Genomic DNA, 14,170 nt, shown 5'->3' with positions numbered 1-14,170 from the left:
ATCGGATACGTGTGTGTATGCCTATACATCTACAGTTGACCCTCTGTATCCGTGGGTTCCACATCTGTGGATTCAACCAACCATGGATTGAAAATATTTGGAAAAAAAATTCCAGAGAATTCCAAAAGGCAAAACTTAAATTTGTATGCTAGCAATTATTTACATAGCATTTACATCGTATTAGGCATTATAAGTAATCTAGAAATGATTTAAAGTATATGGAGGGTGCGCCTAAGTTATATGTAAATACTGTGCCATTTTATATGAGGGACTTGAGCATTGCAGATTTTGGTATGGGGGGTGGGGAATCCTGAAACCAATCCCTCACAGTTACCAAGGGACGACTGTATATTTATCTATCTAGCTATCTATTTGGGAGTCAGTCATGTTTTTTGGTTCATTTTCTATAGCACAAACGATTTCATCTTGTTACCTGGGTTAAATTAGCAGTATTTTCTTGCTTGCTTCTCAAGCAACAGCCTTTCCCTGTTGTAAAATGGTTTGCATTTTGTTATTTAAATTATATTTTAATTCATTTAAAAATACTTATTGAGTGCTGACTGAATACAGGCACTATTCCAGACATGGGGATAGAGCAGTAGAAATATAAATGGAGTTATTGCCTTCCTGGAGGCATGTTACTATTGGACAGTCCAGTGAGGAAGACAAATAATAAACACATTAAGCGCATAACTACATGTCAGATGGTGACATGCTCTGATAGACAATCAAGCTGAGTTGAGGGGACAGGAAGTGACCAGAGCGGTGGGTAGCTGTTCTATTGAGGGTGGTTTGGGAAGTCTCTCTAATAAGGGAGTGAAAGATTTGAGGGAACAACCTTCCAAATAGGAGGCAGTGCAAGGGCAAAGGCCTGCAAGATGTGGTTGAGGAAAACCAGGAAGGCCACGTGAGGCTGGATTAGAGAGGAGGAGGAGGAGGAGAGGGCAGGACCCAGGAGCCAGGTCATGTCGGACCGCCCAGGGCTGGGTGAGGACTGGAGTTTACTCTAAATGAGATGGGAAACCTTGTAGAGCTTTGAACAGAGGAGTGATGAGACAGGAAGTAAATTTCAAAGAACCACTTTGCTTGCTGTTTGGGGAATGGGCTGTGGATGAGCTTGGGTATAAATAGGGAGACCAGGGAGAAGGCCTTTGCCAATGACCTGAGTGAGATGTGACAGTGGTCGGGGTAACAGTGGTGGGAGGAGTGAAAAGTGGTAAAATTCTGGGCACATGGCAAAGGTAGAGCTGACAGCATTTGCTAATGGTGGTTGAGATGTGGGATGTAAGAGGAAGAAGTCAGACCTCACTACAGAGTGTTCAACATGAGCAGCTGGTAGGAAAGAGTTTTCATTGACTGAGATGGGGAGTCCTGCTGCCCCAAGGCAGGGGTAGAGCGTGTTAAGTGTGAGATTCCTAGTGGACAAGCAGGTGGAGATACAGCCTAGGTAGGTGCAGAGAGTATATGTTCTGGAATTCAGGGGAGAGGTTGAAGCTGCAGGTAAATTTGGGAGCATCGGCAGAAATTTAAAGTCATGGGGCTCCGGGAGAGCAGCTGGGGACCAAGGCAGATAATGAAAAGTAGAAGGCAGAGGACTGAAACTTGGGGCCCTCCACATTTAGGGTCTGGAAGACAAGAAGGAAAGGGAAGCCCGTTGGGTAGAATAGGAAACAAGAGAGAGTTTTCAATGGTTACTGCTTTCACCAAAACAAATAGACAAGTCGTCTGAAACTCATTTTTACAGGTAAATTCCAAACTTCATTTTTTATCAGCTAGTTTTCGTAAGACAAAAGTGTGGGGGAACTGTTTCCCGATGGACTATGACTTCAAATTTTGTGTTCTCAAAGTTAATTTGCAGCTTTTCCAGCTTCAGTTGGGAATTTAAAAAGTGTAATTAAAAGAGGAAGTGCGTTCAGGGTTTATAATTAAGATAGGTGCCAATGTTATTAGGCTGCAGGCTAGTTATTTAAAGACAGGATTAATTAGTTAAATTTCAGTTGTAAAAGCAGTTACCAGAAAAGTCTTACAGATTATGATTGAACTTTTCACGGGCTTTTAAAAAAATTCTATTTTTTTTAAACATACTCATATTGGGATTCTGCTCTCATCACCAAATCTGAAGTCCCATCATTAACCCTCTTCAAATTATATCACCAAAGGTCTCTCCCTGGATTCAGTTACTCACTTTTCAATGTGTTAAAGGAAATAAAGAATATCTTCAAAAAAAGGAATATATTTAGACACTTACCAGCACTTTCTTCCGATAAGAGCAATATGTAATGTCTTGATTTAGGGGTTCCTCAAAAGCAGATCCTGAGACAAAGATTTGGGAACAATTAGTGTGTTTGGGAGATGATTCCAGGAAGAACAGTGAGTGAGTGGGAAAGTCAGACAGGGAGACGAGGAAAACCACTCCACAGAGCATTAATGAGATCCCCACCATGGGCAAGTGGGGCCTGCAGAGAGACAGTGTCTTGCCCCTCATTGGTAGGGGTTGCTCCCTGCACTTGCAGCCTCTCCTGAAACTCTCCTGTGGCCACAGAATGCCCTCAGGCAAAGAGGTGCAGGTGCTTGAAGTAGGATACCATGCACATGTGAGTGACCTGTTCATGGAAGATGCTGGTGACTTCCAGGTGACCAAGAGGATGTGGATGGGGTATTAGTATTGACATCTAAGAACGGGCACCTTTTAAAAAGGGCAGCTGTACCAGAAGGGATGCACCCTCATAACGATACAACAATGTTCTGTGACAAATGAATTGAATGTTTTCTAATGCAATATTATATTTAGAGCCAAACATATTAACAGGTAATTCACAAACAGGGGAAGAACCACAAAAAGCATCATTGTGAAGAGTAATATAATTTACCTCAAACTGGCAAAAACATTTTTAAGTGCTAATACGCAATGCTATTGAAAGTGCAGTAATCCTAGCATTTTCATACAACATGGGTGGAAAGTAGATTGAGCTATCCCTTTTCAATTTTCTCAATATAGTCTTATCTTATGACCCAGCACTTCTGCTTCCAGGAATCTATCCAAAGGTGATAATCAGAAATACCAGCAAAATAGTCACCAATATTATTTAAACCAGGGCTGAATGGTAGGGTGAGGATAAGTGGTCTTCTTAGATGTCTAACAATAGGAAAGAGGTTAAGTTATTATGCTACATTCATAGGATAGAACGTTACTGAGCTATTAGACGAGGTTTACAAATAACTTAATGGTGTGGGAAAATAATTATGATGTAACATTTAGTGAAAAGGAATCCAAATACATATACAAAATTTTAAAATACATCAAAAAGAAATTGGTAGTAAAGACACCTAGATATTAACATTGACAACCTAAAGATGTTGATTTTTGCTTTCTTCTTTATACTATACTTGTCTTTTCTGACTAGAGCATGTATTACTTTTATAATAAAAATTATATTTAAGATAGTTTTAGAACACATTAACAGTTTCATCTAAAGGAGCACTCAATTCTCTTGTTTCTAATGTTAACATTTTGTATATTGGCAGGTATTTCAATCATTTGACTCGGGAAAACCTCTTACTAGTAAAGAAAATATGCAGGTAAGTATAACGATATTTTATAAACATTGGATATTTAGTGTGGATAATTTTTGAGTCATTTCAATCTTTTTAGTATGTATAATCTTTGTTTTTGAATGTCTGCAGTGTAATATGCTCTTCTATGTCTGGTAATGGAGTCTGATCTCCAAATATTGAGGCCAGAGATATGGTTGGACCCAAACTGATCTGATTTTCAGATGGAGCAAATATCAGTTACTGCTCCTCAATTTTCAATTGCACATGCATATTCAGTTTGCTTATCTAGCCATGCCAAGTATCTAATATCTATCTTAGTTACCTAGTAACTTTGATCATCAGTAAAGGATTTTGTGATAGCCCACCTGTTCAATACTGCTTTTACTCGGATCCATTGCCCCAGTCTGAGACTGCCTCTCAGCCAATGTATGGAAGGTTTTCTTTTTCAATTTTTTTGGGGGGTAATAATTGACATATAACATTGTGTAAGTTTAAGGTGTACAATGCATTGATTTGATACATTTATATATTACAGTATGATGACCATCCTAGCATTAGCTAAAGGAAGGTTTTCATATGACATTTTTATAAGCAATTCCTCTGATTTCCCCACTATTTTTTACAGAGGACCAGACCGCCCATCCCAATAAGTTTATTCTTGTCATTAATGGAATGATTGGGTTTCAAACTTTTGGTGACCTAAAAGCATTTAAATTTTATCAAGTCATTTAAAAAAATCTTAGAGTCCCAGCAGTTTGTCCACTAGGAAGTGTTGGAGTGGAAGGGTGGTAGGGCAACCATTGTTAAGGGGGTTACAGAGGGGCAAGGGGTTCACACAGGCAGGCGATGGTTCATGCATATAGACAGGTACACATAGTTTTTGGTTTTTTTAAATGCTCAGAAACAGCATTCTGTTTCACTAAGTAAGGTATTAATTTTTATGAAATAACTTTGAGAGACATTTCCTCAAAATTGCTTTATTATTTTCCTCCATAATCTTGATAGGAATTTATCTACCTTTTATTAAATGTAATCTTATTACGTTTCTATTATTGTTAATTTTATTCCACAAACTTCACTTTTAATTATGCTTCAGATGATTCATTGTTTTTGCCTTAAAATTTGTTTTAATTTATAAGCAAGTTGCCTGGAATGAAAGAACTGGTATTAGGAAGATACAAATACATATTCATCTTTCATTTTAGTGTTCTGAGACCTTGGGATGCTACGGAATATTTATTTCTTTCCAGTCATAAATGCCAGGGCATCCTAAAAACACTTCTTTTGGTTTTGGTTATAAAAGTGGTCTTGGGTATAAAAGGAATGTTTGTCCGATCTTTTTTTTTTTTTTAAACAGAAAGAGACTGACAGTACTGTATAATGGAAAACCGATTTCTATTAGCTAATTAATTAAAACAGAACTGTTGGTCTGCTTAAGACTCTTCAGATAACACTTCATATTTTCTGTATAGAGGGAGAGGACGGAGTGTTGGATAGCATTACTAATTAATCTTCTTTTGATCCTCAAGAGTTTGTGTGTAATTGTCAGGGCTCATTAAATCACTGTTTGCTGTGGATAGAAAAGAGAAACCTTCTCCTACACACACCTCCCGCCCCCAACCAGTCTGAAGTTTCTTTTCTAGATGGAGAATGTCAACCATTTCCTTAGTACGATCATTTGTTCCCAGGTCAGGCTCAGAGTTGCTGCACGTCTGGCTGTTTTGCAGGTATTGCTTTCCACCCTTTAGAAGGGCTTAAGGAAGGAGAATGAACAACAGCAACAGACCTCCCCACTGCGAGCATTGCCTCATACTCTCCCAGACAATGAGGTTTTTCTTTTTTTAGTTCACGTAAGGCAAATAATTTACCTTTTTGTTTTTTAGAATACATAGCCCCAGCATCTGCCTTTTATATTAATTCAACAAATATTTAATAAGAGCCTATTGCGTGCAAGGTACCCTTCTTGCGCTGTCAGATAAATACATCAGTTAATCAACAAAACAAATTCTAAGCCCTCAGGGAGCTTATATTTTAGTGGGCAAGACTAGTAATAAACATATATATGTACATGTTATAAATGAGTCAATTATATAGTATGTTAGGAGGTGAACCATGCTGTAGGGGAAAATGAACCCAGCAGCTCATAAAGGGGATTGGGAGCATGGGGCTAGACTGGGGTTGTAATTTTGAATGGGACAGTCAGCTTAGTCCTCACTGAGGTGACATTGGTGAACAGACCTGAAGCAGGTAGAGGTGCAAGTCCTATGAAATCTGGAGAAAGAATAATCTAAGAACAGGCTACAGTGAGTGCAAAGGCCCTGGGGCAGGATTGCCTAGCTTAGTGAGGGACATCTTGGCCAGTGTGGCTAGAGTTGTGTGAATGATGGGAGAGCAGTCGGAGACAAGGTCAGAGAGGTAACAGGGTAGATGGTGGTGGTGTGCTCAGATAGAGAAGGGCCTTGTAGGGCTTTTGTCACCTAGGCTCCTACTCTGAACAAAAGGAGGAGCCACTGGAGGGTTTAGGGCAGAGGTGTGGCCTGATCTACTTGTGTTTTAAAGGGATCACTTTAGCTAATCCATTGAGTCTACTGTGTGCCAGGTACTATCAATCAAACACATTAGTTAACCAATAATACAGACAGATTCTCAGTCCTCATAGAGCTTATACTGTGTGTGTGTGTGTTTGTGTGTTTGTGTTTGTGTGGGAGACTAGGAATACAGTTTTGGACATGTTGAGTTTGAGATGTCTGTTAGACATCCAAGTGGAAGAATTGAGTCAGAAGTTGATCATATGAGTCTTGAGTTAGAAGAGAAGTTGGAGCTAGAGACAAAAACTTGGGATTTAATCAGCATTTAGATGAGATTAAAACCATGAGCCTGATTAAGATCATCGAAGGGGAGAGAATGAGGAGATGGAAGAGGATGGAGCCCTGGGACACTCCAATATTTAGAGGTATAGGAAAAGAGGAGGAACCAGCAAAGAAGACGGAAAAGGAATAGTGGATATAATAGGAAAGAAACCAAGGAAGTGTGGTGGCTTGAAAGCCAAGAGAAGAAGCATTTTTAGAAGAGGGAATGATTAGTAGTGTCAAATTTTGCTGAGAAATGTACTACCATAATTCATGAAGTCTTAAACATGCATTTTTTAAAACATTTAACAGCTCTGCAATCAGAATGCATTTTACAGTTGTGAGCATGTGAAAGTTTGATTGGCATATAAAATAATGGTGTCTTAGATTAAAGTAACATGGCATACGAAGACTGAGAATTAACCATTAGATTTAGCCAAGTGTAGGCCATTGGTGACCTTGACCAAAGGGTTTCAATGTAAGGATGGAGTAGGTTTAAAAGCAAATGAAAGGAGAGAGATTGGAATATTGACAACCTTGTAGGTTGTTGCTGTTAGGGGAAGTGAGAATTAGGGTAGTAACTGGAGGAGGAAGTCAGGGTATAGAGAGTTTTTGGTTTTTAAAATGGCAGTGAAGACAGCATGGCTGTGTGCTGATGGGAATGTCTCTGTAGAAAGGGAACATTTTTTTAAATTGAAGTATAGCTGATTTATAATTTTGTGTTAATTTCTGCTGTACAGCAAAATGATTCAGTTATACATATGTATATATATACCTTCTTTTTCATATTCTTTTACATTATGGTTTATCATAGGATACTGAATTTAGTTCTCTGTGCTATACAATAGGACTTTGTTGTTTATCCATTCCATATATAATAGTTTATGTCTGCTAACCCCAAACTCCCAGTGCATCCCTCCCCCACCTTCTCCCCTTGGCAAACCACAAGTCTGTTCTCTGTGTCTGTGAGTCTGTTTCTGTTTCATAGGTAAGTTCATTTGTGTCATACTTTAGATTCCACATGTAAGTGATATCATATGGTATTTGTTAGAAAGGGAACACTTATGATGTAGGAGAGAATGGCTGAGTATACCAGTGGGGACAGGACTGATGGCCTAAGTGGTGGCACCAGCCTTGGCAAGCAGGAAGGAAGGCAGGGCAGTGAGGCAGATGCTTGGGTAGGTGGGAGAGGTGGAGCTGTGAGGTCTGTGGACACTACTCTGACTGCTTCAGTTTTCTCATTTAAGTATAGGAAGCAAGGTTACTAGCTGGGAGGGGCATTGGGGAGAAAGTGTTAGAATTTAGAAACAAGAAGAGCACGAAATGGTTGTGTAGGAGGGAGCAAGAGTGAATAGACTGGGCAAATGTAGGATGATGACCAGGTGGCACTGAGGTTTGGTCAGGAACTTAAAGTGGTGCCACTTAGCATGATTGCCAAGGAAGTGTGCATGCAAGGGAGGGGACCAGGAAGTGGAGGGAGTCCTCAAGGTGGGGATTCTCATGATTGACACAGATTCTAAGTTGCGAAGGGGTTTGCTTATCCTCCCGTCCTTCCCCTTTTTGCCATCCTGCGAGCTCTAATTCACTCGAGCTAAAGCAGAGCGGCCAGCATGCATGGCTGATGAGCTTTTTCAGTTGCTCCATTTTGATAAGGTGTCCCCTCCTCGCTGTCGGCACTGGGTTCACTCTCCCTGTGTGGCAGGGCTGGCCTCATGGGGCAGGTAACCAACTGGTGGGAAATGGCAGGAGCCCTGTGGACCTGCTGGCATCGTTGTGACGCCTCTCTCAATGGACCTGCCGATTATGTTCCCTCATGTCTATCCCTGAATTCCTTCATCCTACACCAAATGAGGACTGCAGAAGGGGACTGAAGCTAATAATATCTGAAAACAGTATTTTACTACTTTGTCTTTTTTAAAAATTTTTTTTAGGCACTTGATGATTTAATAAACAAAGGCTTGCCTCTAATCCTGGTTACAGTCGGTCAGCAACATCTCTTAAATAAGTTTGCCTTTGTTAAAGCATACTTTTTAATAAATGTGGCTGCAACAATAAATTGTGTCCCAGAACATATAATGAAACCAGTCTGCCATGGACTTATTGATGAGAAAAACAGACCAAACCTCCCAAACTTGAAAGGTAATCTTTTGTTCTATTTTTTTTGCTTATTTCTCTTTCTATTCCCTTTCCCCACCTATTCCCCACTCTACCCCCAATAATCCATATGAACATTCTAGTAGATACTCTTTCATGGTTTTCTCTGAGCTCGCTTAATGACACACATATGTGCTTATGTCTAGTACCTGCCTATCCATATCCACCAATATATCTGCATATTTGTCCACTTTTTTACATTATATACAGTTGACCCTTGCACAACACAGGTTTGAATTGCACAGGTCCGCTTATACACCAATATTTTTCAATAGTGAATATTACAGTACTGCACAATCTGTGGTTGGTTGAATCTGCAGGTGCTGAACTGTGGATACAGAGGACCATCTATACCAAGTGCCAACTATAAATTATACATGGATTTTCACCTGCATGGAGGGTCAGTGTCCCTAACCCCCATGTTGATCAAGGGTCAGCTGCACATACAAAATAGGATTTGTCATTTATTTAAGAAATGATGTATTTTACATTTTTCTGCCTCTTGCATTTCTTATGTAAAAAACTTTGCTAAGCCACTCCAAGTCAGCTGCTTTGCTTTGGTCCCCTAAACTGGCTGTGTGGTGTTTTCTGCTGTGAACAGCCCATGGTTTATTCAACCATTCCCCTGTTGTGCGTTCACTTTGTTTCTAGGGAACAGTGCGGAAGTACTACGTATCCATGCTATAGTGTATATTTCTATAGGATAAGATACCTGTGGATGGGATTTATGGCCCGTATATACATATATAAAACTATATACGTATTTTTCAAATGAATTAATGTTGCCTTAAAGATAGTTGTTTTTTTGTTGTTTTTTTTACCACTAAGTATGATGTTAACTGTGAGTTTTTCATAGATATTCTTTATCAGCTAGAAGAATTTCTCTTCTATTCCTAGGTTGTTGAGTGATTTTATCATGAAAAGGTGTTGGATTTTATTAAATGCTTTTCCTGTGTCTATTAAGATGATTATATGGTTTTTGTTTTTTATTCTATCCATAGGCATGTATTATATTAGTTGATTTTTGAGTGTTTAACCAACCTTGCTTTCTTGGGATAAATCCCACTTGGTCGTCGTATATAATTCTTTTTATATGTTGCTGGATTGTTTGCTAGGATTTTGTTGAAGATTTTTGCATGCATATTCATAAGATATATTGTGTAGTTTTCTTTTCTTACGGTGTCTTTGTCTAGTTTTGGTATCAGAATAATATTGGCCTCTGTTTTAAAGTGTAAGTTTTATTATTATTCAGGTGTGGTGAGGCCAACAGATCAGGAGATGGCTGCCATTGAAAACAGAGTTTGTTATTTACAGCTCCCAAGAGGGAGGGGCATGCTACAACATGGGAGGACCACACAGGGGTGGGGGTCACTCAGGAGGCAGAGAGAGCAGGAGAAAGAGGTGGATCAACCTCTTGCCAGGATTTCTCACGTTCTGGTACTCATCCTAGCGTTCCTCCGTTTCTATCCTTGCCTGTCTCTCACTTTCCCTTAGGGGAGAAGACCTAGTCCCAGATCTTTCTTCTGGGCCCTCCGTCATACTCAGCTGACCCTCTAGCTCCAGAGTCTCCTAATTTAGGAGAAGAGTCAGGCAAATTGAAGTTGGAAGAAGGAAGGAAGTCAGGTGTGTTCAGTTCCATGTTATTCTGGACTCCCTCTTCCACTTGACAAACTTAGTCTCTTTAGGTGGGTAATTTGTGCATTAATTCCTAGTCAAATAATGACTTGTAGTTTTTCTCCCTCCTGTAGTCTAGAAGCCAGGCTTACTATAGCAGACAAAGTTTGTGATCTAAATTCTCTCAATGCTGCCTCACTCAGAATGAGGGCCAGCTTTGGATTGTGGGTAGGAATTTTGAGATATTTGACGATTGCAGTTTGCGCTGTTCCAAATGGTCTCACTCTCTGCTCTTAGAGGGAGGAGCATGAACTGACACTTCCAAGGAGGTCTTGGAGCAAATCAGCAGAACTGACACTTCCAAGGAGATCTTATCGAGATATTATAAATATCTGGAAGACGCAAAAATATTGGGTTGGCCAAAAAATTCGTTCGGGATTTTCCTAACAGCTTACGAAAAACCTGAACGAACTTTCTGGCCAACCCAATTCTTTGAGGACCTTAAGGGGTCCTGGGATCCCAGGTGACGAACCACTATTTTATATCAGTAGCCGATAACTTGAATGGCATCACCAAGCACCCAAAAGATCCTTTCAGAATTTAAGAATCAGCCTCAGTCTTCTAATGTCTGATATTTAGGGACCGTTTGATATAGCACTGTGTTTCTAATTATCATTGTGGTTGTTTTTTAAACATTAAAATTCCCAACTAATGATGAGTTTTGTAAATTAGAATTAATATTTAAGCTAACCACAGATATCCTTAGTTCTTCCAAAATGTTGTGTCTTATAGAGGTGTGTTTAAAGGATGAGGGAGGCTTACTTTGTCCGCTTACAAAAATGAAAGAGGACTTCGCACTTAGCACACTAAAGGTAAGTTTAAAAAAATGTTCAAATCATAGTGAATCCGTTACCAGAAAGCCCACTGTTAGGCCCTGGACAGGTCAACTTTCAGGACTGTGCTTACTCACGTAGCTTTTCTTGCCTAAGCATGGGCTGGGGCCAGGGATGGGGTCCACTCCCCATGCGAAAAGCAGATGCCGAGAGGTGTCAGACTTTGACCTTTTAACTCGATTAAGTTGCTGTGGGAAATAAGATTTATTATCTGATGGGATTTGAGCATTTCATGCCCTGTTTGGTGTTTCCTAATAATAATAGTGATAACAACAGGAACAGCAACAGTACCATTTATTCAGTGCTTACTACATGACAGGCACTTTGCATGATTATTTAATTCTCACAACTCTGTGATGTACATATTAATCATTTTGAACTGTATTTTGCTGAACCATGAATAAACTGAGGCTTAGACAGTAAGAAATTCACTAATGCCATACAACTAATAAAATACAGATCACGTTCTTAACCATTATACTAAATTACCCTAGTTCTTATATAGTATTTACTGCTCTATACAAACAAGGTTTTAGAGACCTGTTCCTTGAAAGATTGGTTGGTCCCTTTCTTTTTTGCCATGTTGCTATTTAGTATTGCTATTGCTATTTAGTATTGATTGTCAACTGTAAAATCTCATTATCTTTACATTACCAGTTAGGTGACCATAGTTTAATTTGAAATACAGTTCATCCTCATTATTCACAGATTCAGTATTTGCTAATTTGCTTATCTGCTAAAATTTAATTGTAACTCCCAAATCAGTACTCTTCACTCTTTGGTGGTCATTTGGGGACAGGCACAGAGCATAGATAACTTTGAGTTGCCTGATATGCACATTCCCAGCTGAGTTGAACAAGGCAATGCTGACTTTTTCTTTCCACTTTCATACTATAAACAAGTGTCCTTTTCATTTATTGCCAAGCTTTTTGCATTTTTGTGGGGTCTTTTGTTGATCTTTTCACTATTTGAAATGGCCCCTAAAGCGTAGTGCTGAAGAGCTGTCTAGTAATGCTAAGTGCAAGGAGTCTGGGATGTGCCTTTTGGAGAAAATATGTGTGTTAGACAAGCTTCAATCAGGCATGAGTTGTAGAGTTATTGGCTGTGAGTTCAAGGTTAATGAATCTACACTGTATATTCAATAACGTGTCTTTAAACATAAACACACATTAAACAAGGTTATGTACTGATCAGCTGACAGAAATGGTGTGACCAGAGGCTCGTAGGGACCTATCCCTGTATTTCCCTAGGAGCAATGCTTCAGTATTCGCTGACTCAGTGTTTGCAGCAACTTTCTAGAACACAGCTACTATGAATAAGCAAGTATGGGCATCGGCTGTGCATGCAATAAAGGGTCACTGTCCTACACACTTACTCTTGCCATTACTTCCCTTTTCGTTCCCTGTTGTCTTTCCTGTTGACTGAGCTCTCTTCTCTGATGATTTTGTTCAGATTTCCTTTTTGGTCTTCCATTCATTGTTACTTTTCAGTACATGAAAAATATTTGATGAATAAGAATGAGACGTGATGTGTATTATTTCTGAACTTGGGTGATTGTGTGTTGTTCTTTCTTTAGTCAGTTTTACTGACAGACGCTGAAGACAGGCTCAACTTCCTTGTGTCAGAGACGGAGCATCCAGGCCATAAGGACCTCTCTCAGTGTTCGGCTGGCGAGCTAGAGACTGTGGTGGAGGTCAGGCTGCAGCTGGCTGCGGTCGCCCTGCAGAGACACCGGGCAGCATACAGGCGAGTCTCTGCATCACAGTTTCTTCCTCACTCTCATTTGTTAAAATATACCTAAATTTTATGTAAGTTTTATACATTCCTAGATTAATAGAGCAGACTTGCTTTTTATTATTCAGGAGAGTTTTCACACATTACTACATTTAAAACTGTAATTCTCAACAAATAAATTGGTTTATTAAAGCACATAGCTAGGATGTTTTATGTGAAACATAAAGAAATTCACAGAGGGCTTCCCTGGTGGCGCAGTGCTTGAGAATCTGCCTGCCAATGCAGGGGACATGGGTTCAAGCCCTGGTCTGGGAAGATCCCACATGCCGCGGAGCGACTGGGCCCGTGAGCCACAATTACTGAGCCTGTGCGTCTGGAGCCTGTGCTCCGCAACAAGAGAGGCCGCGATAGTGAGAGGCCCGCGCACCACGATGAAGAGTGGCCCCCGCTTGCCGCAACTAGAGAAAGCCCTCGCACAGAAACGAAGACCCAACGCAGCCAAAAATAAATAAATAAAATTTTTAAAAAATATAAAAAAAACAAAAAAAACAAATTCACAGAGTTCTCCTTTTTAATTAATAATTTATTTTTAAAAGGCAGAACCTAAATTCCTTATAGCTTTTTTACAAATAACACCTATGGAGTGTTTTCTCCCTAGACAACCAATAAAAATATTAAAAACAAGCTCTATTTTGAAAAAGTAACATCTGCTGAACTCTGCTGTGCTCAACCACTTAATTAACTATTGTAGGTGGCTCATTTTTAAAATGTGATGCAATTGCTAATGTCAGATCTTTCTTTTCATTTGTTCATTGATTCATTCATATATAGTGACCAGTATCTGCTAACTGCCTCACTGTTTGGCTCTGATCTAGACGCCGAGGAGACAAAGATGAATAGAATATAGTTTCTGTATTCATAAGCTCATAGACATATAAACACTTGCATAGTTAAAAATACTTCTCAGTGATTTTTTTTTCAGTGATTTTTTAATATTGAATAATATAGAAATATACTTTCAAGAACTTCCCATATCATTTATGATAAACACCTCTGTCATGAGAACACTTTCAATAGTGATTCTTTGAATAATGAGCAAATTTCTTATCTTACCATTCATTAATTCATTCAAAAAGTAATTTGGGGGCACCTACGATATTCTAGGCATGGTCCTAAGTTCTGTATCCTAATACTGATATACACAGTATACACAAAATATATAAAAATATTGACAAAAATCCTACCCTCATGGAGTTTATATTCTAATAGATAATAAACAGGCTGACAATAAACTGTAAACCTAACAAGTAAGTAAATTATATAGTGTGGCCAAAGATAAGTGTTACGGAGAATATGAGGAGTAGAGGCAGG

The 14,170-nt window shown here is 39.3% G+C and overlaps 1 protein-coding gene across 1 annotated transcript in view; it reads left to right on the top strand.

The window, feature by feature from the left end:
• Positions 1 to 14,170, top strand: part of CFAP54 (cilia and flagella associated protein 54) — a 311,690-nt gene that overhangs the window by 194,834 nt on the left and 102,686 nt on the right. The window contains 4 exon segments of the mRNA XM_082419565.1: positions 3,526 to 3,579; positions 8,336 to 8,543; positions 10,965 to 11,044; positions 12,642 to 12,811. Coding sequence (XP_082275691.1) covers positions 3,526 to 3,579; positions 8,336 to 8,543; positions 10,965 to 11,044; positions 12,642 to 12,811 — 512 coding nt within the window.

This window comes from Balaenoptera physalus (genome assembly GCF_965194825.1).
Source record: "Balaenoptera physalus genome assembly, chromosome: 13".
NCBI classification, from domain to species: Eukaryota; Metazoa; Chordata; class Mammalia; order Artiodactyla; family Balaenopteridae; genus Balaenoptera; species Balaenoptera physalus.
The sequence above is the reverse complement of the archived record's forward strand: the minus strand, read 5'-3'. Positions and strand labels throughout refer to the sequence as shown.